This window comes from Lissotriton vulgaris, chromosome 6, assembly GCF_964263255.1.
Source record: "Lissotriton vulgaris chromosome 6, aLisVul1.2, whole genome shotgun sequence".
In the NCBI taxonomy this organism is placed as follows: Eukaryota; Metazoa; Chordata; class Amphibia; order Caudata; family Salamandridae; genus Lissotriton; species Lissotriton vulgaris.
The window spans coordinates 1,054,177,133-1,054,203,152 of NC_141694.1; the positions used below are offsets into that span (position 1 = coordinate 1,054,177,133).

General features: G+C 44.8%; 1 protein-coding gene across 1 annotated transcript in view; it reads left to right on the top strand.

Annotated features, from left to right (window-relative positions):
- Positions 1-26,020, top strand: part of LOC147708403 (presenilin-2-like) — a 448,344-nt gene that overhangs the window by 381,926 nt on the left and 40,398 nt on the right. Inside the window, exon 9 of the mRNA XM_086927117.1 lies at positions 22,539-22,652. Within this exon, the coding sequence (XP_086783243.1) occupies positions 22,539-22,652 (114 nt within the window). The remainder of the gene's footprint in view (positions 1-22,538; positions 22,653-26,020) is intronic.

Below are 26,020 nucleotides of genomic sequence, written 5' to 3' on the forward strand. Positions count from 1 at the left end.
TTAATTTAAACAAAATCAATAATTGTCCACCTAAGTGTCCTATTTTCAGGGTACGAATTGGAACGTGCAAGCAAAACCTGGCGGCACAATTTCTAGAATACTGTGCACTGTTCCAACCTTCAACGAGTCTGAAAAGACTACAATCTATTTTAGGATTTTTTAAATTTTGGCAGGACATACAGTTTGGATTACGCAGAAAGGGTGAAACCTTTCTATGACCTAATTAGACCTGATTTTTCCGTGCATCATTGGACACAGGAACATACTGATATCCTACTTTCCGTACAAGTTGACATGATAGCTTCTAAACATTTACATACATATGTCAACTAACCTGGTGATCCACGTGGTTGCCGGACCAACCAAGTACACCTACATCACATTCAATGAAGGCGATACAGAACCTGTTGCATACAAATCACATTTGTACACAAATGCTGAAATGCGTTTTGCACCAACAGAAAAAAATACAGAAGTACAGACTGCTGTTGTGAGTGAGAGAGCACTAGCGCAGGGGAAATGCATAGTTCTCGTGACCCCAGTACTGACCCTAGAGGCCGTTACACAGTCAAGCATCCAGAATGCTAAAGCATTGCATCTACAATGGATTCAATGGGCTAACTCTCTCATTGCAACTGATGTAGATTACAGATTTGATTCTACATTACAAACACAAGCATCATTGCAGTACGAACAAGAATGTCCTCTGCTGAATTGAATAATGGCTCTAGATCGATATGAATGTATCATTTATACCGATGGATCTGCCCAGCCGGCCGTAGGTATGAAACAACAATATTCTGCAGCATGCACAATTTTAAAAGGGCACATGCAGGACGGAACATTTCTTCCTGGAAAAACACACACACAGTCTCTAGGAGACTCTACAGTGCAGCTGGCGGAACTATAAGCCCTGATACTGGCACTACAAAATATGGATCATTAATTCCTCACACTCATAGTGTGTGATTTAATTTACTGTGCCCAGTCCTGTAACTAATATTTACATTATTGGGGCCAGAATAGATTTAGGGATTCCAAAGGTTGCACAGTAAAGCACGAAATTCTTTGGGTACAAGTGGCAAAGCTGAAAGAAGGCCTGCCTCAGGCTCATGTTGTTCATACATTGAGTCATCTATGTGTTGCATTCATGTAGAAGAGAAGTCAATGGTGGACGAAGCCACCAAAGCAACAGTACGCATTGCTGCCGTTGCTCCAATAACTTGCTCCAGTACGGATAGACGGAATGAATTAATGAATTAATGAATAGTGGATTTATAGAGCGCAAACTTGGCCCCAAAGCGGCAAAGCGATTGACCCAACTGCTGCCCGAGCATAAGACACTTGCTATTAAGGATTGCTTTATGTCATAGTTTTTCCTCTCGACTACTGAATTTTCCTCAGGACGATAGAGAGAGGAGTACCGCAAGGCCACACCTAAACTTCCCTTGGCTTCTTTGTAAGCATCAACGCCCAAGTAGATTGGGGACCTGGTCAGAGAGAAAATTGAGGACAAGAAAGAATTTTGGCCATCTTACCTGTCCTAGCTGTCAAAGGAACCAGAACTGTCCTCCTTCCCCATGCTGGTCGCCGAGACAAAAGGTTTGTCTCAATTGATCTGATCAAACCACACTATGTGTCCGAAATTCAAAATTAGGCGATGTGGGCTCCCGGGTACACAATGCACTCTCTCGCTACCATACAGGAAGTTCAGATGGAAGCTTTAATAATGACGGAAGACTCCACTTTCCAAAGAGAAGCTGTGAATGACAATGAAATGATGCTTCTTCCTGTTAAAGCAACTCCAACTGTACAATCAACAGAAATTTCAGTTTGAAAGATTGACGACGTTTATGTCAACATTCCACATATCGATCAATCTACCAGTTCTACAAAACCTCCTGAGCTGCCAAGAATAGACCGTACGGCATCTGGCTACTTTGTGCATTATGATGATTTCTCATCTGAACCTGAGCTGCCTAAACCGCCTCTCCCTTTCAAGCTTTTAGTTTATGCTTTCTATCTTTGGCTGAAAAAGACTTACTTCGTTGTTCCCTGGATACATCTCTGGGTTACAATTGGATTACTTTTCCTGGTACTTTGGATTGGTATAGTAACTGTCTTTTTCCTACTTTTGAATGAGCACTTTCTCCCAGAACGCTCCGTATTACAACTTGTGAACTTGGTTCTCAAACCACATGCACTATCACACTGTGAACTAAAAGACTTCTCCCTGGTGACCATTACAGTGGTTCCAGTTCTTGAGGGAATTGTATGGGACAGGGTATCATATGATGTATATGGTCCTACTGAACTTTTGAAAATTCTTTATTTGTTCAAAATTTCTCTAAACTACATCATCACCTCTAGTACTTTCTCTGATGATTGGGACATTGAAACTGTGCATTATTTGCTTTCAGATTTAGAACAATCTGCTTCATTTTTTAATGATGAATTATATGATGGTACAGGTAATTTTAGAGACATGTTCAGTTACTAGCATTATGGTCATTATTTTTTACATGAAGCTAGTATCCCACGCTCAGTTTATAATTACATTCAATAAGAACACTGCCCAACACAGCTGAAAGGTAGTACAAAGACCTTTGCACAGAAGTTTGCTTATTTTTCAGGTTTTGACACTTCAGATCCAGCCTCATATTACTATAGGCTTGCACCCACACCTGCTAAGAAAAATATGCTAACAAACACCAAGCTGATATACTCTGCTTCTTTTATTTCCCAACTGTCTATACAGGGTTTCGACTTTTGGTAAGACGTGCTAGGCACAAAGTCTATCTGAGGGACAAAAGATTGGCAGGTTCAGGGCACATAGGCCTTATTTAGAGCATGCCTCATACCACATCAAAGGATTTTTCTGAACAAGACTGTGCAACAACCTTCGTGTCTGGATATAGAAAAAATAAGGGATTTGAATGCACCACTTATTCCCGCATTCTCACGTTTTGAGAATTGGCAGCACTTTACATACTTTAGTGAGGTTATACTAGATATCATGATACAAAATGGTTCTTTCAATTCATCAGACCCCGATTGGAAGGGTTTGTTGGTTTGGCCTGTGGACACAAACAGATGTCAAACTAGATTCCTGGGTAACACCGAAGGGTTTAGGATCAATAGACCTGATCAGCGATATGTACAAACAGAACACTCGGTGGTGATGTTGTATAGTGTTGGGAAGTTATGCCTAGATTAGCTACAAACTTCGACACTCTCCCAGGTGAAACAATACTTGGCCCTTTTTTCTGATGCCATGGATCTTAGGAATTTTTTGTTAGGACCCCGTAATCCATGTCAATACTGTTTTTTGTATAGAATACACAACGAGCGTTAGAAGATTCCTAAACAGGAAGCTGTTGAGAGATTGCACGAGATTGATAGGGCTAATCAGAAAAGGCTTTGGCTGTGGTCGACAATGGTATGACCACATTATCATCCAAAATGTGTTCACTGGGCAACATAGTGTCTTCCACAATTGACATAATACAGCAAGACATGCCTATATTACACCATGGAATGTTACAATTATGGTCAATAGTAATATTGAGCTGGACGTTGCAAATGTTAAGTTCTGGCCACATGCCTTGGTGTTACATCAACAGAACATATCTGTTTTCAGCATATGATCTAACAGAAAGACAGATAACAATGGCACGAAGAGGGGGAGTGGCCAAGCCGCAAGTCGCAATGGCCACGATCTCGTAGAGCTCCGTGTCTTCCTCAACCCACCCCCTTTTATCGGTGACACTCATCCGTGTGCCAAAGCACAGTCCAGTGCAAAGGAACATTCTGGGCGCCTGGTTAGGTGTTGGTGGAGCCTGCCGGAGCTTTTCCGTTTCGTGGACGCCGACAACCCGATATTGGGCCTACTTGGAGCAGTGAAGCCGGGGTCTGGAGTGGAGAGAGAGGCGGGGAGAGCGAGTGGCAGATCGAGAGCCTCGCTCTCAGTGGACACTGGTGGCAGATTGGAGACTGACGCTGGCTGTCGAGTACCAGCTGCCCCCCCCTGTGTGTCAGGACCGAAACGGGAGCAGCGCTGAATTCCCCTGCGGCGCCGAGGGAGATTGGAGCAGTGGAAGGAGACTGATGGGGCTTGGGCCCGCAACAGAGTTACGCCGGGGACTAGAGTGCAGGTGACAGCCGGAAGAGGGATTGACTAGTCCGGCGCCCTGGCTCTTGGTGGCGCCCGTTGGGAACTGGAGGCCAGACCTTCATCTGGAGGCCTGAAGAAGTGTCCCTGTGGCCCCCGGGTGGGCACTAGCGACGTAAAGCACATCTGCTGCCTTCCTGTCTGCCCCTGCGCATTGCCGCCATTATTTCGACCGCACAACGAGGGGGCAGCGGTGAAGACGCCTCTGGGTGCATCGGCAGCCTGGGGCTCGAGGCAGTGAACGCGGCCCCAGGCCATAATACATGAGGTGACCTGACTGGCTGTGGGGGATCAAAGGAGCCTGGATTTATTTGGAGGCTGCAGCAGGGAACAAACACTCAGTGGTGAGGAAGTGAGGGAATGAGAAGCAGCATTTTGGTAAATCCACGCTGGCAAAGACCTGAAGTAAAGGGGACAGAAGCCAGCTCATTTGAGAGGGCCTTGGTGGCTCCCTGATGTCACGCCAAGGCGGATACAACAGCGGAGGCCCTCGGTGGACCGCGGTGGCAGTGTGAAGTGAGACTCCTCACAAGTAAGACTAAACACCTAGAGTAACGGCTGACGCACGTTCCGGAGGGGGCGCGGGACATCTGTGTTTCACTCATTGCCGGGGATCTGCTGATTCGCATTTCGTAAAGCGGCACCGCAAGGTTGGGGTCCTAACTAGAGAAGAAATTTGGTGGTTTGATCGGAAGCCGGCCTCAACATCTCGCGCTGTGACGGAGACTACTCTACCCTGAGAGCATTCTGGCTTCCCTGACGCAGCCTAGTCTGGCAGGCGATATCGGGTTGGTGACACTGTCTTCAGCACCGGGTGCTTTTGGCCTCCAGGAGGCCCTGGTTGATTGGACGGCTGGCCGGACTGGTTAGTGGCGGCGAAACAGGCATAAGTGATGCCATGGCTTTGTCAAGGGGAAGCAAACCAGTGCAGCAGAATAGACTTGATCGTTACACTCTCCCTAAGTCATCGCTGCCTGATCCTTCCCCCTCGGGTAAGAACGGCGGAACACATTCTGAGCCGGACCTGGAACCCGCCCTTAAAGATGTGCTGGAAGCAATCGCGGGTATCAAGACATAACTGGAACAAAGAATTGATGCAATTTCAGTGGAGGTCAACCTGCTGAGGGTGGGGCAGAACAAACACGGTGAGAAAATCAAGCAACTGGAACGCTCAACCGCGAGTCTGGTGGAAGATGTATCGCAAGTGCAACTTGATATCAAAGAACTGCAAACCTTTCTGAAACACGCAGAAGCAAAGATGGATGACTATGAAGGAAGACTGCAGCGCAGCAACATGCGTATCCTAGGAGTTCCCCAAAAATCGGAAGGGCAGGCTACCGACCTTTTTGTGGAGAATCTCATTCTCAAACACCTACTTCAAAGGGACTCGGAAAGTTCTTTGTTACTGAGAGAGCTCATAGAGTACCCGGGGGCCGCCCGAGGCCAGGGGCCCCTCCACGGCCAATCCTCACCAGGGTGCTGTATTTCAGAAATCGAGATGTTATCTTCCAACAATCCAGAGCGGGGCCACCACTTAAATACGACATGCAGAAATCACCTTTTTTCCAGACTTCACTCAGATGGTTCAGAGACAGAGGCGTTCATTCCTTGGGATCAAAAAGACGCTACGAGAGAAGGGCTATAAATGCGCAATGCTGTTCCTGGCCAGGCTCCGTGTGGAAGCAGACAGTAGAGCATGGTTTTTCGAACAACCTGAGATGGCCGCAGACTGGTTGGAGGCCCGCTGATTGACCAGTGACACATGACTGGGGGTAATGTATGGGGGCGATGGGTATATCCGCGTCAGCTGAAGTCATGGCCTCCAGGGTTTGTCCTGTAAATGTTGGGTAGCGGGTGGGAGCCGGGGACTTGTCCAGGGTCGTAATGCATCTTCAATCGGCGAACAGAATTCAACATAATACAGGCCTATAGTTGGTCCGAATGTTGGGACAGTAGCTATGTCATTAGTATGAGAGGGTGGGGGAGGGGTGCACCATGTACCCCATTTTACTACTTTTAGGTAGTGTGTGTGTGGGGGACAGGCACTCTGAAAGTTTGATCATGGGCAGTTTTGAGCCCAGAGGGCAGGGGTGCAGGGAGGGCAGTAGTTGGGAAGGGGTGATCTGTTTTGAGTATTATTGTTTGTGGTTCGTTTTTAATCTGTCGACATCAACACAATGTAGATTGTACATAGCGTGGAAAGCATGTAGAGTTTCAATCTTCGACAATGCCAATGAAGGTTACCAAGCACAGGAACGACTCATCATTCAGATAGATGGGTACACAGAGGGACATGGGGGTTAGAGTTCTCAGCTGGAATGTAAATGGACTGGAGGACAAGGTTAAAAGGGGCATTGTCCACCAATACCTCAGGCGACAGTCCCCAGATGTCATCCTCCTGCAGGAAACACACCTCATTGGGAACTCTTGCCAAGCCCCTAACAAGGGAGGGTACAGGTTGGCGCGCACGCGGGCTATACTACCGGGTCGAGAGGGGTGGACATATTAAGAACTCGTTCCCCTTCACAGTGCAAGCCACATAGTCGGATGCAAGGGGTAGGTACAACGGGATCTCGGATAGGTGTGAATGATCCCCCCGGACTCCAGAAAGACACACTCAAAGGCCTGGGTACCATACTCTTATCACTCCCTGTGGGTATCCTAGTGATAGGAGGAGATTTTAATGCAGTGCTTTCTGGAACACTTGACCGCTATCCACAGCGAGTACTCCGACCCGCGCAAAAGTCGCTGCAGGATTTCCTTGACACTGTGGGATTGGTAGATGGATGGAGGATACTTAACCCAGAAAGGATCCAACACACGTTCCTTTCGGGAGCCCACCAAAGTTTATCTCGTATAGATTACATCCTAGTCCGGGCAGCACAGGCATTATGTAATCGAGAGGTTCGTCACCTGGGCAGAGGCATCTCGGACCATTCTCCGGTCTGGATTAAGGCAGTCCTGGGTCAAGAGAGCACCGGGAAAAAAGCCCCTATTAATGCCTGGTACCTTCGCGACCCCGAAATTCAGAAGTAAGTAGGCCAAGCCACGGACAGCTATTTTCAATGGAATGAGGGGACAGTTGATTCAGCTCAGACATTATGGGAAGCCTACAAGACAGTTATTCACAGGGAGACTCTGTCCCTGATTGCCGGGAAGAAAAAAGAAAAACAGATAGATTTAGTGCGTGCAGAACAAGACGTACAGAGAGTAGAAGAGGAGCTAGCTGAGGAGGTGACACCCGAAAACTTACATCTCCTTAAGTTGAAAGAAGACGACTTTAAAAGTATTACAGACGATAGAGCTATGGCTTTAGGCAGGGACACGCAGAGTAGAATTTATGAGCATGGTGATAAGGCGGGGAAGCTCATCGCGTGGTTGGATAGGAAGGAGTGGGCAGCCGGTCTTGTGCCCGAGCTACGTGATGAGGATACGGTCACCATAACTGACCCACAGGACATTGCTGACCAGTTTGCTCACTATTATCAAACGGTGTACTGCCCGTCTGGTAACTATACTGAGGACGACAGTAGTGAGTTGCTTAGAAATATCAGACTCCCTACCTTGTCTGATGAGAATTGTTAATATCTCGAGTCCACTCTCACAAACGACGAGGTGGCATAGGCAATTTGGGGGGTGAATTTGGGAAATGCGCCTGGTCCTAATGGTATACCGATTGAACTCTACAAATTGAGGCCGGACAAGATTGCCCTGTATCTCCACACAATGTTTGTCGAAAGCAAGGGTAAGGGGACACTCCCCTTTGATCAAAGAGTTTCAAACATTGTGGTCATACATAAGGAAGGGAAACCCCAAACTAGCTGTTTGTCCTATAGACCAATATCGTTACTGAATGCAGAATCAAAGATGCTTGCCAAATTATTAGCCATGTGCTTGATTAAAGTTATTGACTCACTAGTGCAACTATCCTAGAACCCGCCATATTGGTATCCCTGGACGCCACCATGGCATTCAACATGATTGAGTGGCCATATCTCTTCGCTGTGCTGGATAAGTTGATTTGGTCCAAACTTTAAGAGCTGGGTTCACCTGTTGTATGCTACTCCCAAGGCTCAAGTTGTGGTGAACAATAGTAAATCTCCAACTTTCCAACTGAGCCGTGGCACGCGTCCGGGGTGCTCTCTAGCCCCGCTCCTTTTCGCGTTAGCATTGGATCCACTGGCGGCGTGGATCAGGGGATCCGCGGGATGTGGTGGGCCCCGGGCTGGGAAGATAAGATTCCGTGTAGATGCTCCGGATTTACCATCAACTGGTAAAGTCAGTGATCTATGTCCTGCGGGGAAAACCACCGACTATCCCAAGGGGCTGCCATATACAGATAGCATCGGAGGGCTTCCGTTACCTTGACATCTTCATCACGTTAAGCCCGGAGCTCCGTCTCCTTCGTAACCTGAGACCACCACTGCAGAGACTGAAAAGTGACATTAAGCGCGGTAAGTCTCTGCCCCCTTTCATTGTTGGGTAGGGCGGTCCTGTTCAAGACGATGACGATGCCCCGCTTCCTATACGCCCACCAGAACTCAATGGACCCAGCTCCCTCGTCTTTTTTCAAAGATATAGAGACCCTTCAGAGAGAACACCTTTGGGACGGCAAGCTCCGAATCACCCTTACCAAATTAACCCTTAATTGGTATGCCGGGGGAATCAGCCTCCCAGACATTAGGAAATATTATTGGGCATCCCATCTGGCAGCTATTAATCAGAGAATCTATGGTCGACCGGATATGCCATGGATAGGTGGTTGCTGCCGGGGGGGGGGGGGGGGACAGGGGGGGGGGGGGGGGTGTACAGTAGGGTGCTGTACGCCAGGCCTCGCAAGTATCCACTGACAGGACCGACGACTCGATCCACATGTGGCACGTTGGTAATCAGCAGCTGGGTTGGATCGCAGACTCACCAGGGCGACGCCATTATGGAGTTCTGAGAAGCTAGGCAGTCTGTGGCGATGAAAAAGGCTTATCGGAATCTGACAGATCAGACATCTGGGGTACAGAGTTTATCCTCCTCTGCACTTCCCTCCAACAGCAGGATAAGCTTGGAGAATACCGAATACTATCGGTATCGTCAAATACGACATGCTTTGCTCACACATGTCACCAGAAACTCCACACTACAGGAGGACTCTCCCTTGGAGGACAGATTACTAGATGGACATCCCCCGGAGAGGGCCATCTCCCTGGTCTACAGAAAATTGATTAATAACATGGAGGATCCACTGCTATCATTGAGGGAGAAGTGATTTGGAGATGGCTTAGAACTGGACGAGGAAGACTTGCGAGAGGCGGTCTCCTCCTCGAGAGTAGTTGCAGTCCAGGCAAGGTTACGCTTGATAGAACTCAAAATCCTACACAGGGTCTATATCACTGGGCCGGGCCTGGTACAAATGGGAAGGGCAAAAAGTGGGCAATGCAGACGTTGGTGCGGGGAGCTCGGCAAATTTATCCATATCTTGTGGTCCTGTGAGCACGTACAGACTTATTGCCAAGCAATAAATCACACTTTACGGGAGGTACTACGGGAGGTGCCTTCTGAACATTTGGGAACCTTCGGATCTCACATCTCACACCAAGCAGTGGGCGACATTGGCCTTAATGATTTCTAAAAGGAATATTGCACAGCTCGGGGGGACGTCAGCCACCTACACGGGGAAAGTGGGAGGAAGACCTAGACTGGTGTATGTTTTGGGAGAAAGCGGTCTATGTTGCAAGAGGGTCCCCTGAAAAATGGAGTAAAGTGTGGGGGCCCTGGAATCACTACAGAGGTGATCTCTGTGCTCCCCTGCATCCCATGCATGACTCTGAGACTCTTCATGCCCCTTTAATTTGTTTTGTACTGTGGAATGCTATTTGATTTATTGTGTGACAGATTAACTGTGCGGAATCGGTAATGCCTTTGCTTGTGATATACAATTGTGAATTTTGTCGACGATGTTTAATAAAAAGATTAATAAAAAAAAAAACAATGGCACAAGACTTGAAATATACCATGATTCAGATTTAAAAATTAGACTGATTACCTTTGTGGCTGAGACACCCTCCACTGACTGGATAATCCATGGTTACAGCACCCTATCGGACACGACCTTTCAATTCCAATATTGTATCAACAGGTAGGCAGATGTGAAACACTAGGGGAAGGATATGTGCACGAGTATTGGGAATTACAGTTTAGGTTTAGATGCAGTAATAAGGGCACAGAAGTTTCTCTTAGTGGCTCCTACTGTAAAGACGCCTTAAATGGCTCCTTGGTTTGCAAGGACATTTCTCTCCACGTGGCAAGCAGTGCTTTAATGGTGAACTTGTCTGAAGGGTTCCCCAGGTGCAGTGATTCATCCTGTATTCAGGCTACATTTGGATGAAAGGCATTTGATGCTGAATGATCAAGGTTGCTGCGGAATGAAACCATGTTGGGAAGTGTTTTGGGAGCGCTCCCGCTTGTCCTGCTTCTTGTAGCGGGAATACTGATTTTTTTATCTGCTCTGCAATGGGCGTCCCAGTTCAACATGTAATGGGGCCAGCACTGCTAGTACTGCGTTGCATTGAGCGCATGACACATTGCTTCGGCACACCATGGCTTCAAGAACTGAATGAGCACTAGTTCTTGTCGTTCAGGCTGGTCTTGCTTGATTGCATACATCCTGTCTTCCTTTGCCTGCTTTGCAGCCACAAATGCGTCCTGAATATGTCTTGGATCTAAATAGGTTGCACCACCGGGCATTGAAGTACTGAATGACCTCTCAAAGGCCCATGCGTATCGCTGTCCCCTGTTGATGATGAATGCATTCTTGGAGCAACCTAGGGTTGCTTCAGCTCCTAGCGATGTGAACAATGGCTTTGCAGAAAACTTGTGGGAAACTACGCCCCCATCAGCGGCTGCGTGGTAACTGGCTGGAATCACCTGTGCTCTATAAACATGCTATGAGGTGCACCTCTGGGATCGTCTGCGGATGTGTGCAACAGCAATGTTGCATCTACCACTTGGAACACATTAACAATTGGCCTTTTCCGTGTGGGAACAATTTGGCCTCTTTTTGAAACAAAATGTCCCAAAACAGCTTTTCTTTTTCTAGGCACCATGGCTTTCTGAGTGCTTGGCTCGCAAATAAAATAATGACTTTAACAATTCTTATTAGGAAGCCCATTTTTTAGATACTTTTAAGTGTAGTTTATTAATGTTTTTTTAATTTATCTGCTGGCTTTTTAGGTAGTTTTTTAGATTATGGACCTTTACTATGAGGAGTGGGTGTTTATATTCCCGGATTAGGCCCATGTAGCGAAGCAGCTTATTTCTTACATTGTCCTCACAAATAACATTTTCAGCTGTGACCTTTTGCACATATTTGCGTGCACAAAGTTTGATTAGTTTCTCTGAAACGAAACTTGTTTTTACATCTAGCTTCTCACAACATTATCACAAAGCCCTGAACATCATGTACAAGGTCTCATTTTGCACAACGTACAAATGTCATCACTATCTTCCTTCATCCACATGGCGGTCTGACTGTCCATATATCCATAACTTCACCAATCTATGCGCACATTGCAAGGCTGCTTTCTATTATAAAAGATGGGCATCCTGATAGATTACTAGAGGAGGTACTTCCGCTGACAGCGAGGGTCCTTGCATTCTGAGAAATCACCATGCAGCAGTCTGACATTTCGTGAGGGTCGACCAGTTCATGACCAAGATGGGGTCCTTCACTCTATCCCATCAGGTAATTGGGTTGGATCGTCCCTTGGGGGAATGCTTGGCTCTACACCTACACACACTCTAGGTGCACTTAGAGTAGGGTTTGCACAGTAGGAGTACGCTAGATTACTGCCTTGTTTATATGCCTGCATATATACATTGTTTAACACAATGGTAGAACTACATCTACTATTTACTCTTTTGGTGCTTGAAACCACGTCTACTAATCATTGCAGCACACATCTTTTATGAGAAAATAATGCTGGTTCAATAAATATTATTGAAAATGTCCCACTGTGTAGCCTCTGTAAATTTCTCTGAGAATAAGTAAGCACGAGTGACTGAGCAAAATATTCTGTACTGTTTCCACGATCTCTGAGGGGTCAGAGTTGTCATGTTCAGTGGTTACCAGAAACGATTTGCTCCCTGGTAGGTTAGAGGGGGCTTACGGTGGCACTGTGAGATAGGTGATCCATAGGCCAGCATATCCTACAGGGGTGTTCTGAATCAGTCTAGACCTAGCCCTTAGTTTGTTATCTCATAGTGTGCAGATCCTACGGATTAGTAGGAACTACACAACACTTCCACTTAGTTTCTTGTATACTTTATCTTGCACTCGTCGGTTTTTCCTCCAGTCATTGCCAATGTTGCAATGAATGAAAGATAGTGCGTAGCCAAGTCGTATTGATTAAAGATGAAGGTTTATTAGGTATCAATCTGGGTACAAGTAAATCAGGTAAAGCCCCACCAGCAGCAGCATCCTTTTGCTCAGCCCTGCTCACTCTAACTGGCCACTCATCCAAGCACAAACACGCTCAACATTACAACCATCAAATGACCTCTCTCACTTGTTGAGCAGCAGGGAAGAGAACATCAATGAATATCAATGGGGAGGATGCATTATAATCAACAGCAGATAACAACTCGGTACTCTCTAAACATGAGATGCGGGCTAGATGGAGGTTGATTTTTAATTAAAATTTCTGTATGCTATGCATACAGCTGATAACCGCACTGGTGCATATGCGTGTGGGACCAGGATGTCATGTTGGGTACTCTTTTTGATCCACTGTTGACACTGTATCGCTTGTGATGTAATATAGAATACTGCATGTAGAGTGAGGGAGTATACTGATGTTGGAAGGAGCTGTTGTACGGATGCTCCAGCATTTTACCTGGGTGTTTTTACTGCAGGTATTGCTAAATAAACAAATGTAGGAACATTTGTGTGGCAAAATCATTATAGATTTGGTTACAAAGCATAAGCTGCCGTAACACCTTTGTACATTACGGCTTTCTACGATTTGGATCCTGTTGCACCAACAGCATTTAAGGTTTGCATTTCCAGATAAAAATAAGTATATATCCTCACTAATAAGACGTTCTCTTCAACTATGACTTTGTGAGATTTATATTTATGACTTTCTGAGTTTTAAATATACATTAGAAATTTAAAATTACCTCAATGTTCTTTTCTTTTGAGCTTGCACAATTCTGCCTTCACATAGCTGACGTACTGACAGCTTACGATAGCAATCTCATCATCTTAGACTGAGCACTAGTATCACTAATCGAACCTGCCACCATATTTTAAGTATAACTATCCCACAGTTCGTGACCCGGGATCACACAACATGTCGCCATCATAATGCATTCAAAAAGATTTAACCGGTGTTTCAATTGACATTAACGGACACCAGAATTCCCTACCTCAATTAATTTCTCTTAAGAGAGTGTGCAAATTTAGCTGTGCTCTACTTCAGGTCAAATACATACCATAATCATACATGGTTGCATGGTACCCTTAATGCTTGCTAAAAGTGAGTCATTTACCCTGATTATAAGATCTGCAGATATGAAATAAAATTGCATTGTTACTCTGTGAAGATTAAACATTTTAAGGGAATCTTGTTTTTTCAATAAATATACATATTTTTCCATGCTTCATCTGCTAAAAGTCGGATTTGCTGAAAGCACTAACCAATATAGTACAGAATGGTTTCTGGAAATGTTTGGGACCTTTCTGCTCCTCAGTCGTTCTTGCTGACATCAGGAGAACCTTCCATGAAATAGGAAGAATGGTGAGACTGTTTTCTAAATCATATTTCAGCATTCAAGGATCATGATGACCTCACCCCTAAAAAGAAAATGCGTTTGCAATGTTCAGGTGTCGGAGGGAGGGGGAGTGGTTTGAAAACGTAGAATCAAGTTAAAAAGAAAATAAGACAACCAGGTCACAGATATTTATTTATAAATGCTTTGCAAGATTTAGACAATTATTTTACTCCCATGGTGTGTGTAGCTATTGACCGCTATACATTATAGCACAGGAAACAAGTCTGTGGAAGACTATATTGCAGCATTAAAACATTTGGCACTTATGTCTCGTTTGGAAACCTGCATGACAAACTTAGTAAAGATCAGATTTAATACATGCAGGGAACTCTAGTATTCAGTACAACTTATGGGCTAAAAGTGCAAGATGTCATAGATATAGACATGAGAGCTGTACTTACTGGTCCTTGTGCCGAGGTTTTTCTGTAAGAAGAGAATAATTAAAGCGAAAAAAAACACAATTGCTATGTGTTAGAAATGGGGTTTGTGGTTGGCTAGAGTAGGCATCTTAGCCAGGCAGAACCCACCACTCTAGTCAGGGTTACCAAGTTACACACCCAAGCAAACCCCTGCTCACCCCCTTGGTAACTTGGCATGAGCGGTCATACTTATCCTAGAGGCAATGTGTAAAGCGTTTGTGCAACACACACTCACACACCAGTGACACAATAAATTCACAACAAAAGAGACCACACAGTATTATATGAAAATAAGCTTCTGTCTTGCTTATTAACATAGTCCACATAAACCAATAATCAATTTGCCAACTAGGCAATTGTCAAAACATTACAGTTAGTGCAATAAGGTAAAGACTTGTATGTTGCACACATCATGAAAACTCCATCACTGCACATATAAATGTCAATCCTGAAATAATACTCATTATGATGACTACACAACGTAAGGCACAAACAACATATATCACAACATCAGGGTATGAAATATAGCAGTTAGGTCATTGGGAGAAAACGCACGAATCACCAAACATCACTGTAGTATATAAGCACATTGTGCACAGAATCTCCTGCATGTTCATTATGTACAGTACAGTAATTAAGTCGAATTGTGGGGGCACGGGAACCCCTGTGTGCCTATCACAGTTAATCCGGTAACTTTAATGGTCATCGTACATCGTGAATGGGGATCGTACAGCCCCAATAAAGGTGACTAGAGGGGTGAGACAGCGTTGCATATTGGTGCCTTTCCTTTTTTTTTATTGTACATCAATTCTTTAGACACAGCTTTAAGTGCTTGCAGTGATGATATCCCCAGGATTGGCATACAGGCAGTGCCCGTCCTGCTCTATGCGGATGACGCGGTTCTCTTAGTTCTGACAGCAAATGCTCTCCAAAAGCTTTTAAATTAAAGTAATGATTTTATACTGAGATTAAAACTTGAGTTAAATCAGTCAAAATCTTTTATTATGACCTGTGGTCCAAAATAACCAAGTCAATAACATTTTATATTGGGGAGCACACAAATTGCATCCTTTTTTAATTACCTTGGCTTTTTATTCGAGGAAATAAATTGTAGTACAGAATACTTACTCAAAGGGCACAATACAGTGTGTAGCAGAAGATGCAATATTCAGATTTTGCAAAAAGGCTAGGCCACATGCCAGTCCACAAAATGGTCCAGCTTCACAAAAGCAAGTGCCTTATGGAGCCAGAGTCTGGGGTTGTATTGCCCATGATCCAGCGCGGTTCTAAACAAAACTTGCAAACCCATCACCATATTTCCTAGGAGCTATCACACACTACTCATTGGTGGGGCCCGTAACACCGTGAGTCATTCATACACACAAAATCACCCTGCTCCCAGGATTAGTGAAGACTAGAGGAGTGCTGCTGGATTTTAGCAGAGTGTCTTATTTCATTCTAAAATTCTTTACACTATATACATCTGCGGTTTATCAATATTACCATGGTTTTATTCTTAATAAACATTAAAACACCCCACCATTTGGTCAATGGATCAGCTAGTAAAAGTTAACTAATGGACAACAAGACCAGCTTAATTTTTCATTTATTAAATTTTTATTTAAAGACTAGTTCTCCTAGCATGACCTTATTTTATTTAGCCTACTTCAATATTCATGAAAACATTTAATAACCTGAAAAAGAAAGTTAAGTTCAAACAGTTTACATTTATTAGCAGAGTAGTTCAGAAAAATAAGTCGAGATAATATTACCAAGATTTCGGAAAACGGACATCAGAGTAAGGACGGCATAGTTCCCAAAAACCACCTCTCTATTCTTTCTTAATGTTCACCTCCCATCCGGACTCCGCACCCATCAAAAGTTAAAGTCAAGAAAAATCTCAACGTCTGTGCACCATAGAAAAAGTTTGTCAGTCCGACAGCATGTCCTGGTGCGAAAATAAAATCAAAAGCAAGCTTTTTTCTTACTTCCAAACGTCCTCCTTTATACCCTTTCTCCCTAACTTATCTATCTAAGATTTGAAACTTTTAGGGTCCTCATTCACTCTCATTGGTCCTTGTAAGGGGTGGATGAGCATGACCTCATCTCCTCATTGTCCATATTTCCGCCAAGTCATCGTTCTAATAAAAAAATAAGGTCTCGACTGTTCTTTAACAGTTTTTTCACATATGTCCTTTAAATTGTCACTTCAGGCTCGTTTCCCATGCTCACGATGCGGACATACAAATTTTTGGCACTGGTCTACTCTCAAGACCACGCTGACCTTAACCCACGCTGTACAGGCACAGGCTCTTTACACTTCTCTCGAGCCTAGTCGCGCATTCATAGATCTTCACAATTTCGGAGTCTCGCAAAATTCCATTTTGGAACAGGCCTCATTGGCCATAATGGGAACTATTACAGAAACAAACAAAATTAAACGTTAGATTTCGAAGTATAGCTCTTCTGTTTACCTCCTCCCATTCTAAGGTAACCCGGTTACTTATTACCTAGCGGTTTTGCGACAATTAGGCGTAGTTTTCTTACCATTCTCCATCATTTCTGCCACAATAAGACATACAAAAAACATACATCGTTAGATTATGACATTTGCGTACCAGATTAGTATAACGATTTCACTTAATTAGTAGATTAAGATTCGCAACACAAGCAAATTAGTATCTCACGTGTATTTTGTGTGTGTGCATTCTATTCTACGTTGGTTAATTTCAAAACCACATGATTAATGCCTATTACTGTTATGGGAAAGAGACTTCGAGAGGGGTATACAAAAAAAAATTGTTTTCACCCTCGCTCCATCACCCTCACGAAACTTCAAGTAGTTGAGAATAGGTTTTTGTGCAGGCTTCTGGCTATTCTTAAATCCTCTTCAAGCCTTCTTGTACATCTGAAATATAGGGTTCATGGAGGGCCGGATCTCTGTGGCACATTTATTATTCTGGATAATGCTATGGCGCTCCCCGAATGCAGACTTCTCGAGGAAGATATCAATAGATTGTCTAAAATTAGATAACATGACTGCTATCCTATTGTTGGTTTATGTGTGAAACACCTTTCTTAGCCTGGGGTACAGTCATGTTTTTGAGTCACCACAAATAATAACCATGATTTTATAATGGAAGACAAAGGGGGCTGTGAAACCTACAATTAGAATTAAACTAGAAAAACCCATATGCCTACAGTTACAAGATATATGCAGATATTCACATCATCTGATATGGAGCCTTATCTGAATTGGATATCAAATCCAGAGTATAGATTTTATTCCACTAGATTTAGACTAAGCACAGTTCATTTCCTTGTTGTTTCCCCATTAGTGGGTTCCTGGTTTCCCTCCCTCCCATGTTGCCCCTGTGACTGTGTTACTGCCCTATCCACCTTACATTTTATGTTCGTTTGCACTCAATATGACTCTTTTAGATTGCGCTTTTTATGTCCTGCTCTTTTGCATAAGCACCTTAATTCTTATAAAGAGGGCCTGGTCTATCTGCAAAGCTTAGAATCAAGTAATGTTTGCACTGCTGTTCTTAGCTATATCATTGCAGCTATCAAATTGAAAAGAACCAATGCTCTTTAAACGACTATTTGTTTTATGATGCTTTTAAAGTGGTATTTATATTTCTGAAGATGTAAATGTTTTATTCTGTCTTTTATGGTTCTACAATGACCGAATAAAGATGATTTTGACCTTTGAATTACATACAGAGAAGCTTGGAAAGACAGGGTGGTGCACTGACCTGCTGCACTGGTCTTCTAGTAAAGCGGACCCACAGGCAAAAAAATATATAATTGGAATTTACAGATGCAGGATTGGTCAACATCTGTCATTGCACGCTACTTCCTTCAGTCAGACGTTTCAAGGGCATGTCATGTACACATCTGTAGGCTCCTGTGTATTGCTGGGAAAGATGAGTTTAAACAGTTAGTAAGAAAGTAAATAGTGTATTGTATATGGATGATTAAACCATTACAATCACTTAACCCCTTCGATGCTCATGACGAGCTCAGCTCGTCATGAGGCACAGTGGAGCTGTGCTGATGACGAGCTGAGCTCGTCATGAACAATGGGAGTCATGAAATATCAGCACAGGAGAAAAATCTCCCTAGCAGCCAAGGTGTTAATCTCTTAATATAATTTATTTCCTTTTAAAATATCCAGTTCTTCTCAAAATAAAACCACATTTTGTCACTGAAATATACATAGAACATGAAGAAAACCTTATTAAAATGTATCCTTACAATTCCACCAGATTATTTGGAACTGGGCAGAGCTTCTCATTAGTATACGATTGTGCTAACGATCGTTCTACAAATGTTATTAACCATCTGCAGTTGCTTAATATGAGCAGGGGTTTGCCAGGACTCTAGTCCAGGACTTATTTTAAAATATCAGACGCCAAATGAAATACTTGTATTTGTGACTACATTTACTGTGTAGAGGCTAGTTAGTTGTACCTTTTACATGAAGGAACTGTTTTCCCTGCTGCAGCATTGCTCATTGTTCGGTCTCGCTTGACACAGTGCATGCGCTGTCGCTAGCGATACATTGTTTTTACTTAGAGAGGGCTGAGAGCTTGCCCACTTATCACCACTGGTTGGCTATATCGTCACTCTCATTTGCTTGCTTCTCTTTAGTCAGCGCAGTGGCGTCACTAGGAGGGTGCGGGGGGTGCGGACCGCACCGGGTGACACCATCACATGGGGTGACACCGTGAGTGAGCCCTCTGCTTTACATCGCTACATAAATCCTGATTTATGTAGCGATTTAAAGCTGAGGCTCACTCACTGTGTCACCCCATGTGATGAGGAACCCTTACCCGGCCGCCGGCAAAATTAATTGTCCAATTAGCTCAGCTATATGACGTCACTCACGTGACGTGGCTCCCAGACCCGCTGTTTTCAATGCGCGTGAAGCGTGAAGGGTGTTGTCGAAAGGAGCGTGTTAGAAGATTCCCAGAGATCGCCCTGTGCTTTGAAAGAGGAGATTTACATGTTGGATACGGTGCGCGCAGAGTGTGCACTGTCTTCTAAGTCCTCCCCTCGGGCTGCTCGTTGTCCCCAGCAGCACCGTGGGGACTGGTGCAGTACGTTCCATCGGGTCGCAGGCTCTTTTCTGGGTCGTAGGAAGTCATGGCTGCAACCAGGACGGGGTTAGCCCCAAGGCCGTGCTTACAGCCGTGACGTCACTGCACCGCTGCCAGCCCCCCACAATTGCCACTCAACTACCCTGTTCAAGACACCTCACCTCATGGGCAGACCACTACTTTTTGTCTCCAGGAGCGTCACCGCACAGCCAAGGGATTGCTTTTTCTCACCGACACCACGTGAGCCTCTGGGATATCCGGACTCTCCAATCTCTGTGCCTCGGCGGGGATTTGCATTCTAGAGGACGTCCGCACCTAGGCCTCGACCAGGCCATCTGCGCAGCTTTCCTAGACTTTGGGGGCTCTTCTCAGCGGGGACACCATCGCCTCCTTCACAGGGCCCAATCTGACCTTCCTGTTCACTGCCTGGCCTACAAGTCTCTCACGCCCGCCTCACACATCACAGGCTGGTCAGCACCACAGGATCGTCCTCACCGCACCTGGAATCAAACCAGGCCACGGCTACGACCGCCAGGCCAGGCCCGGCCAGGGCCCCCCACTGCTCCAGGGGTCTCCGCCGCACACAGGTAACGTGTTTCTGTTTGTCAATGTCGACTTCTGGACAGAGCCGCAGAGGGCAACCGTGAAGTTCATTCCTCAGAAAGATTACTATGGCAGGAACAGTCGGTACCACTCAAGGCGTCTGTTGAAGCACTGCTGTTTTCTCCATGCAACCATTAACTGGTTCTGTAGTAAGATTCAAAGTACGACTGCCTGGCAGTGGCACAATTGGAGTCGGTGTGTTTTTGCTCCAAAAGTGTGCACTTCTTTCTATCATATTCATGTTCCCTGTGTTGACCTTGCGTGATTGCCCGTGGGTAACATTTAAAAAAAAAAAAAAACAGACAAAGGCCGGTGGAGCCCATTTTAGATTTCAATCCTTGTGTGCAACATTTCGAGAACAGATCATTAACCTGACACGTTAGTCCTTCCTCTTGCAGAAAAGGTGCCCACAGTCAAGAGAAACCTTGTTAAGATCTGTGGCAAGTTTCTCTACTTCTGTCCTTTCACAGGAAGGAACACTATTACATAGATTAAGCATAAATCCGAATTGTCATATGATCAAGTGAAAAGATACTGGTAATGTCAAGTCAAGTCAAGTCAAAGAAATTTATTTGTTTTGGTTCTCAATTGAGGACCACAAATTTTAAAAATTGCACACAGTTTGTTATACAATTCAATACATTTTCAATGAAGCTTTTAAAAATGTATATATTTTATAACAAACAAATTCATTCGGCGGCCTGGTAATGTATACTGTTCATAATAATTTGTGAGTTATCCGAGTTTATGTAGCCTGTAATGCAATCTAATCTGTGCACGCCTAGTTACAAGAGGAGCAAGATGGCCAGTATTGAAAGGCCCTTCGAAGATTGATGGTAGGGACTTTTCCAAAGATTTTTGGCAAAAGCTAAAATGCTTTCGCATCCATGAAAGTGTAAATTTAGAAGAGTTTAGCCAATCTTAACCCCTTGCATGCTGATGATGGCCCCCAGCCGTCATGCACTACGGCGCTCGTGTGCTGATAACGGCTGGGGGCCGTCATAAACCTGCCCACTCGCAATTTTGCCGCACAGGCGCAGAATCGCGGCCGCATGGAAGGGGTTAATAAATTGTTTTTATTTTCACCTACAATACTCTTAGGTAGCAATCCCGTCCACACCTCTCAGAGCGCCAGTTCTCAGTGAGTATTCAGATGGGTAGATCTAAAGATGAGTCTCTTTGAGAGTCCACTTCAAAGAGTAAGGGGAGACAGAGTGGTTAAGAACACAGTGACGAAAAAACATTTACATGCCATGCCTTTGTTGTCATGCCCACCTTACTTACAAATGCTTATAAACTGTTTTCTATTATATTTCTACAATTAGTGATTAAACACTTAAACATCCAATAAATGAATGGAAGGAGGGCGTCAGCAAGCTTTGGCCGCGACTTACCGCATAATGGACCTCCTCCGAGTCCGCCAGTCACTGGCGGATTCCGAGGAGGTCCATCATGGGGTAAGTCGTGAGGGGGTGACACCATGAGTTACCGCACTGGGTGACACCAACCCTAGTGACGCCACTGAGTCAGCGTGTGGCGACTTCACTACGTCTTCTTGTGTTTGGCCCAAGTACTGCTTCTTGCCCAGTGTTCCTCCACTACTCATGCTTTCAGAGCTATTTTTTTTCTGGTTGTGGAAGCACTCTATAAGAGTGCATGTTTTTGCACTGTGTGTCATGTTACTTGCCCCTCCAAACCTCCTCCTCTGTCATTTGTGCGACTTTCTCCCTCTTGATGTCAGTCTTGTTGCTTGCCCCTCCCGCTCTCCTCCTCCTGTCTGCTTTGCTTGCCCTCTCCCACCCCTCTCTCGCTGTTCGTAGTGTCACTTGCCGCCTCCCACCTTCCTACGAGAGAGCTATTGGCTTTGTCAGTTTTTTTTAGTCATGTGTACCACAGAGAGGTGAATGTGCAACATGGCTGGAAATAAACCTGTTATGGCATGGCCAGTGATGATTGCGCAATTGCGCTTTTTTAATATTTTACTTTCACCTATGCTGCATAGATGCCTCACTGCTGTACAACATCTCTAAAAACATTGATAAAGCCAATAGCTATCTCATAGGTGAAACATACTAGCTTTGCCAATGCTTGTTCCCTTTGTTGCTGTTTCCCGATCTGTTTCTTTCTGTTGCTCTGTGTTGAAGTCTGATGAGAAAATTAAGTTCTGAGCCCACCAACTGAAACCCACGGCACGAACTGAGCACTTGTCTGCTTAGATATTTTTTGCACTGCACTAATTTATATTTCGTCGTTTTTGAGCAATTTTTCTTGCGAATGTTTTCTGCTGTGCACTAATGAACAGCTGTATGTAAAGGTCACTCTGGTGTTATAAACGGGTTCGATGATGCGTTGAAATAGGCAGCTGTTGTCTTCCATAGTCTGATTTCAGTTGTCTAATTTCCCCTTGTCTTCCAGCTGAAGATGCGACAGATAATGTGTCTAGTTCCCCACCGTCTACCTCTGTGTTTCCAGAAGCTCAGATTCAAGTTTCCACTCAGTCATCCACATCCGAGGATTCAGAGGAAGAACGTAAGGTCTACAAGAGCATAACATCTATTTAGAAGTCTATTTTATGTTCACTTTGTTTGTACAGCGAGTATGTTTTACATAAGGAGATCCTTGTTGTTCCAAGCTAATATGTTCTCATCAGTCAACCATGAATCAAACCGGATTTGTATAGCGCTGCTTATCACCTGTGAGGGTATCCAGGTGGGTGGGGGGGTAGGTGCTGCTGCTGAGATCTTTCCTGAATTCCTGCAGGGTGGGAGCTGTTCGGAGTTGAAGTGGGAGGGTGTCCCATTATTTTGCGGTCAGGTAGGAGAAGGCGCGTCTGCCACTCCTCTGGATGCGGGATGTGTGGGCTACAAAGAGGGAGGCAGAGCGTAGTTATCTGGTGGGTTGCTGGAAGTTCACCCTGTGGTAGAGGTATGCTGGTCCACTGTTGTGTAAGTCCCTGTAGGCGTGGGTGGGCATTTTGAACTGGCACTGTTTGCTGACTGGGAGCCAGCGCAGAGATTTGAGGTGGGCGGTGATGTGGGTCCATCTTGGGAGGTCGAGGATGAGTCTGGCTGATCATTCTGAATTTTCTAGAGTATGTTTTGTATTTGTGAGCTGATCCCCACATAGAGGGAGTTGCGGCACTCCAGATGGCTGGTGATGAGGGCCTGGGTGACGATGCATCTGGTGCTGATGAGGAGCCATTTGAAGATTTTCCTAAGCAATCGTAGGGTGAGGAAGCAGGTGGACCGGGCAGCGTTTTTCCTTCTTCCTCATCGTGAGCCCGCTGTTGAGTATGATGCAGAGGTTCCTTGCGTGTTCGGTGGGTGTGGGTGGGAGGGGCCCGAGTTTGGTTAGCCACCAGGAGTTGTCCCAAGGAGAGGCACTGCTCCCAAAAATAAGTATCCCAATTTTGTCTGTTTTTAGGGCTCGCCCCTTTTCTATTTCGCAGAAATAGAAACCAGGGGTGAGCCCTTATGTCGCTGATCTGCTTCTTTCCCCAAAGGCTCTATTCAGGCAGCTGATTGGCTCTCTTCAAGCCGGATTCCCAACAGTTCACAAGACATTCGTGGACGAGCTTGCACGATCCTTCCCCCTGCCAGCAGCATTTGGCACATCAAAGGCTTCCGCTGCCCCGCCCCCCCCATGACGAGAGCTTGTTTTGTTTACTGCGGTTCACGGAAACATGTACAAGAAGTACTGTCTTTCTTCCCGTGCCCTAGTGCGATGCCTTCTTGCACTCTGTGGAGGAAGCAGCTGCAATAATAACATGAGGAGGTATATAAAGTCTATTTTTAAAAAAAATACTTACTAAGGGTGGCCATCCAATATTAGATATCTGTGGGTATTACGCTTGTGTTAGCTTCCCTTCAACATTACTTACTCTTTCTTCTTAAAATAACATTTGGACATGGAAAAATACAAGCATTACAGCAATTGCAGGGCAGATGCACTATGGGTATGCAAATTACGTGCCCCTCCAGGCTGATGGTACTGTACTGCTGGCAAAACAAGAAGGACCGCAAAACCTACAGAAAGAGGTTTCAATTCTTCCGATCCACACATGTGCAAAGCAGAGTCAAAAGCAGTTGTGTTGATATGTTTTTAAATTTAAACGCAGTAGGTCCATTTCCCTGCTTAGGATACTCAGTAGCATTGGGTCTGATTCGTCTTAGTCTAAGGGAAGGCTTTCACATCCTCGCAAGGCTGTTTAATGTGGCACACCACCTACGAAGATGCATTGTAAAAATAACATTTTAAATAAAAATGGAGCATTCAATGCTCAAAGATGCCCGTAATTTTTCAAACACAAATCTCCGCTCTCACGACAGATGCATGGCAGTGAGAACATTTTGGAGTAAAAACCGTATTTTGGAGTTGAAGATGTGAAACTTGCTCCTAATTCCGGCTGAAATGCACTGGCTAGCATTTGCTCTTTAAAGGGACAGACAATGCAAATTACTATTTGTTTCTGAAAAGAGCAGCTTATCTGTCTTAAGACCAGTTTTGTCTCTTGCCTTTTGTGCCTCCGCTGCTGCCCAGGTCCCACCGCTGTGAGCCCTCTGGGGTTGTCTGCCCCGAATCCCGAAAAGCGTAGCAGAGGGACATGAGATGGCAAGACTAGGCAGCCCCAAACAACACACTTTCCCTTCACGGAGCCCCCATTGCTGTGTTGTTTCAGCAGCCCACTGTTTCCCCACCCCTCCAATCCCCCTAACCTGCTGGGACGGTTTTCTTTTCTCCTTTCCTGCCTCTGCTATTACCTTTATTTCGCTTTTCTCTAATACATGTTCTTTTCGGCGCGTGGCCAGTGGGTGGCTTCTATCTACACTACTTGAACTCGGACCCCTACTGAGTCCCCAGTGTGCTTACATTCCGGAAGTTTTCTGTGCGATTGCTAGATTGCTGTACTGCAATTTATATCAATAACTTTCCTGTGCTGCTCTTCGATAATTTCTTGCACTGCTCAGGGATGCACACTTCCCTTTCTTTTTGCGCACCCATGTCTTTTTATCTCCGAATTCTGATTACATAGCAATTGTAATTGTAGTCATTTAATGCTTACTAACCCTCACAAGATTATGCAACAAAAGGATTAAAACAAAGGGATCTATTTTAAAAACATGACCACGCTCGCTTCGGGTTAAATATTCAAATGTGACGATGTGATATGCAGGGCACGGGGTCACATGCAAGCTATTATAAAAAATGCAAAAGGTATCGCAATTTTTGGACTTGCAGTTATCAATACCGATGTGTTTTACCGAGCCATGTGGTGGGACCTCTTTTGGTCACAAAGGGTATAGCACCCTGCAACATGGCTTGGTAAAATCATTGGTATTGATAATGGTATTGATAATGCCAATAACTCCGACGCTGGAGTGTTCCTGCGTTCACCCCTCATAACATATGGTTTCACCTCCTCCCTCTGTCTGCCGGAAATGGCAGGACAGTGAGATGCAGGATGAGTGAGCTCGCTTTCACAAGAAGTCGGCTCCTGAAAGACCTTTTCAGAAATAACTGCCTTTGGAGACACTGTAAATAACTGCGTTCCTCTGCACTGTCTTTCACAGGCTCACTGTATTTTCAAAGGCAGTACATAGCACAAAGCAAGTTGCAGGAGAAAAAATTAACAGAAACAACATTTGTTTATTTATGCATAAGGAAATCAAGTCTTAAAATTCTTACATAATTTTCTTAAATATCAATGCCTATGTAATTTTCGTACGTAAAAAATATACGTAATTTCCATAACATTTACATTCACACCCCCTCATACCCTCACACCCTCACTCTCCCTCACTCACCCTCGCTCACCATCACACCCTCACCCCCCCTCACCCCCAACCCTCACACCCTCACACCCCCTTATCCCCTCACACCTCCTCACCATCACCCCC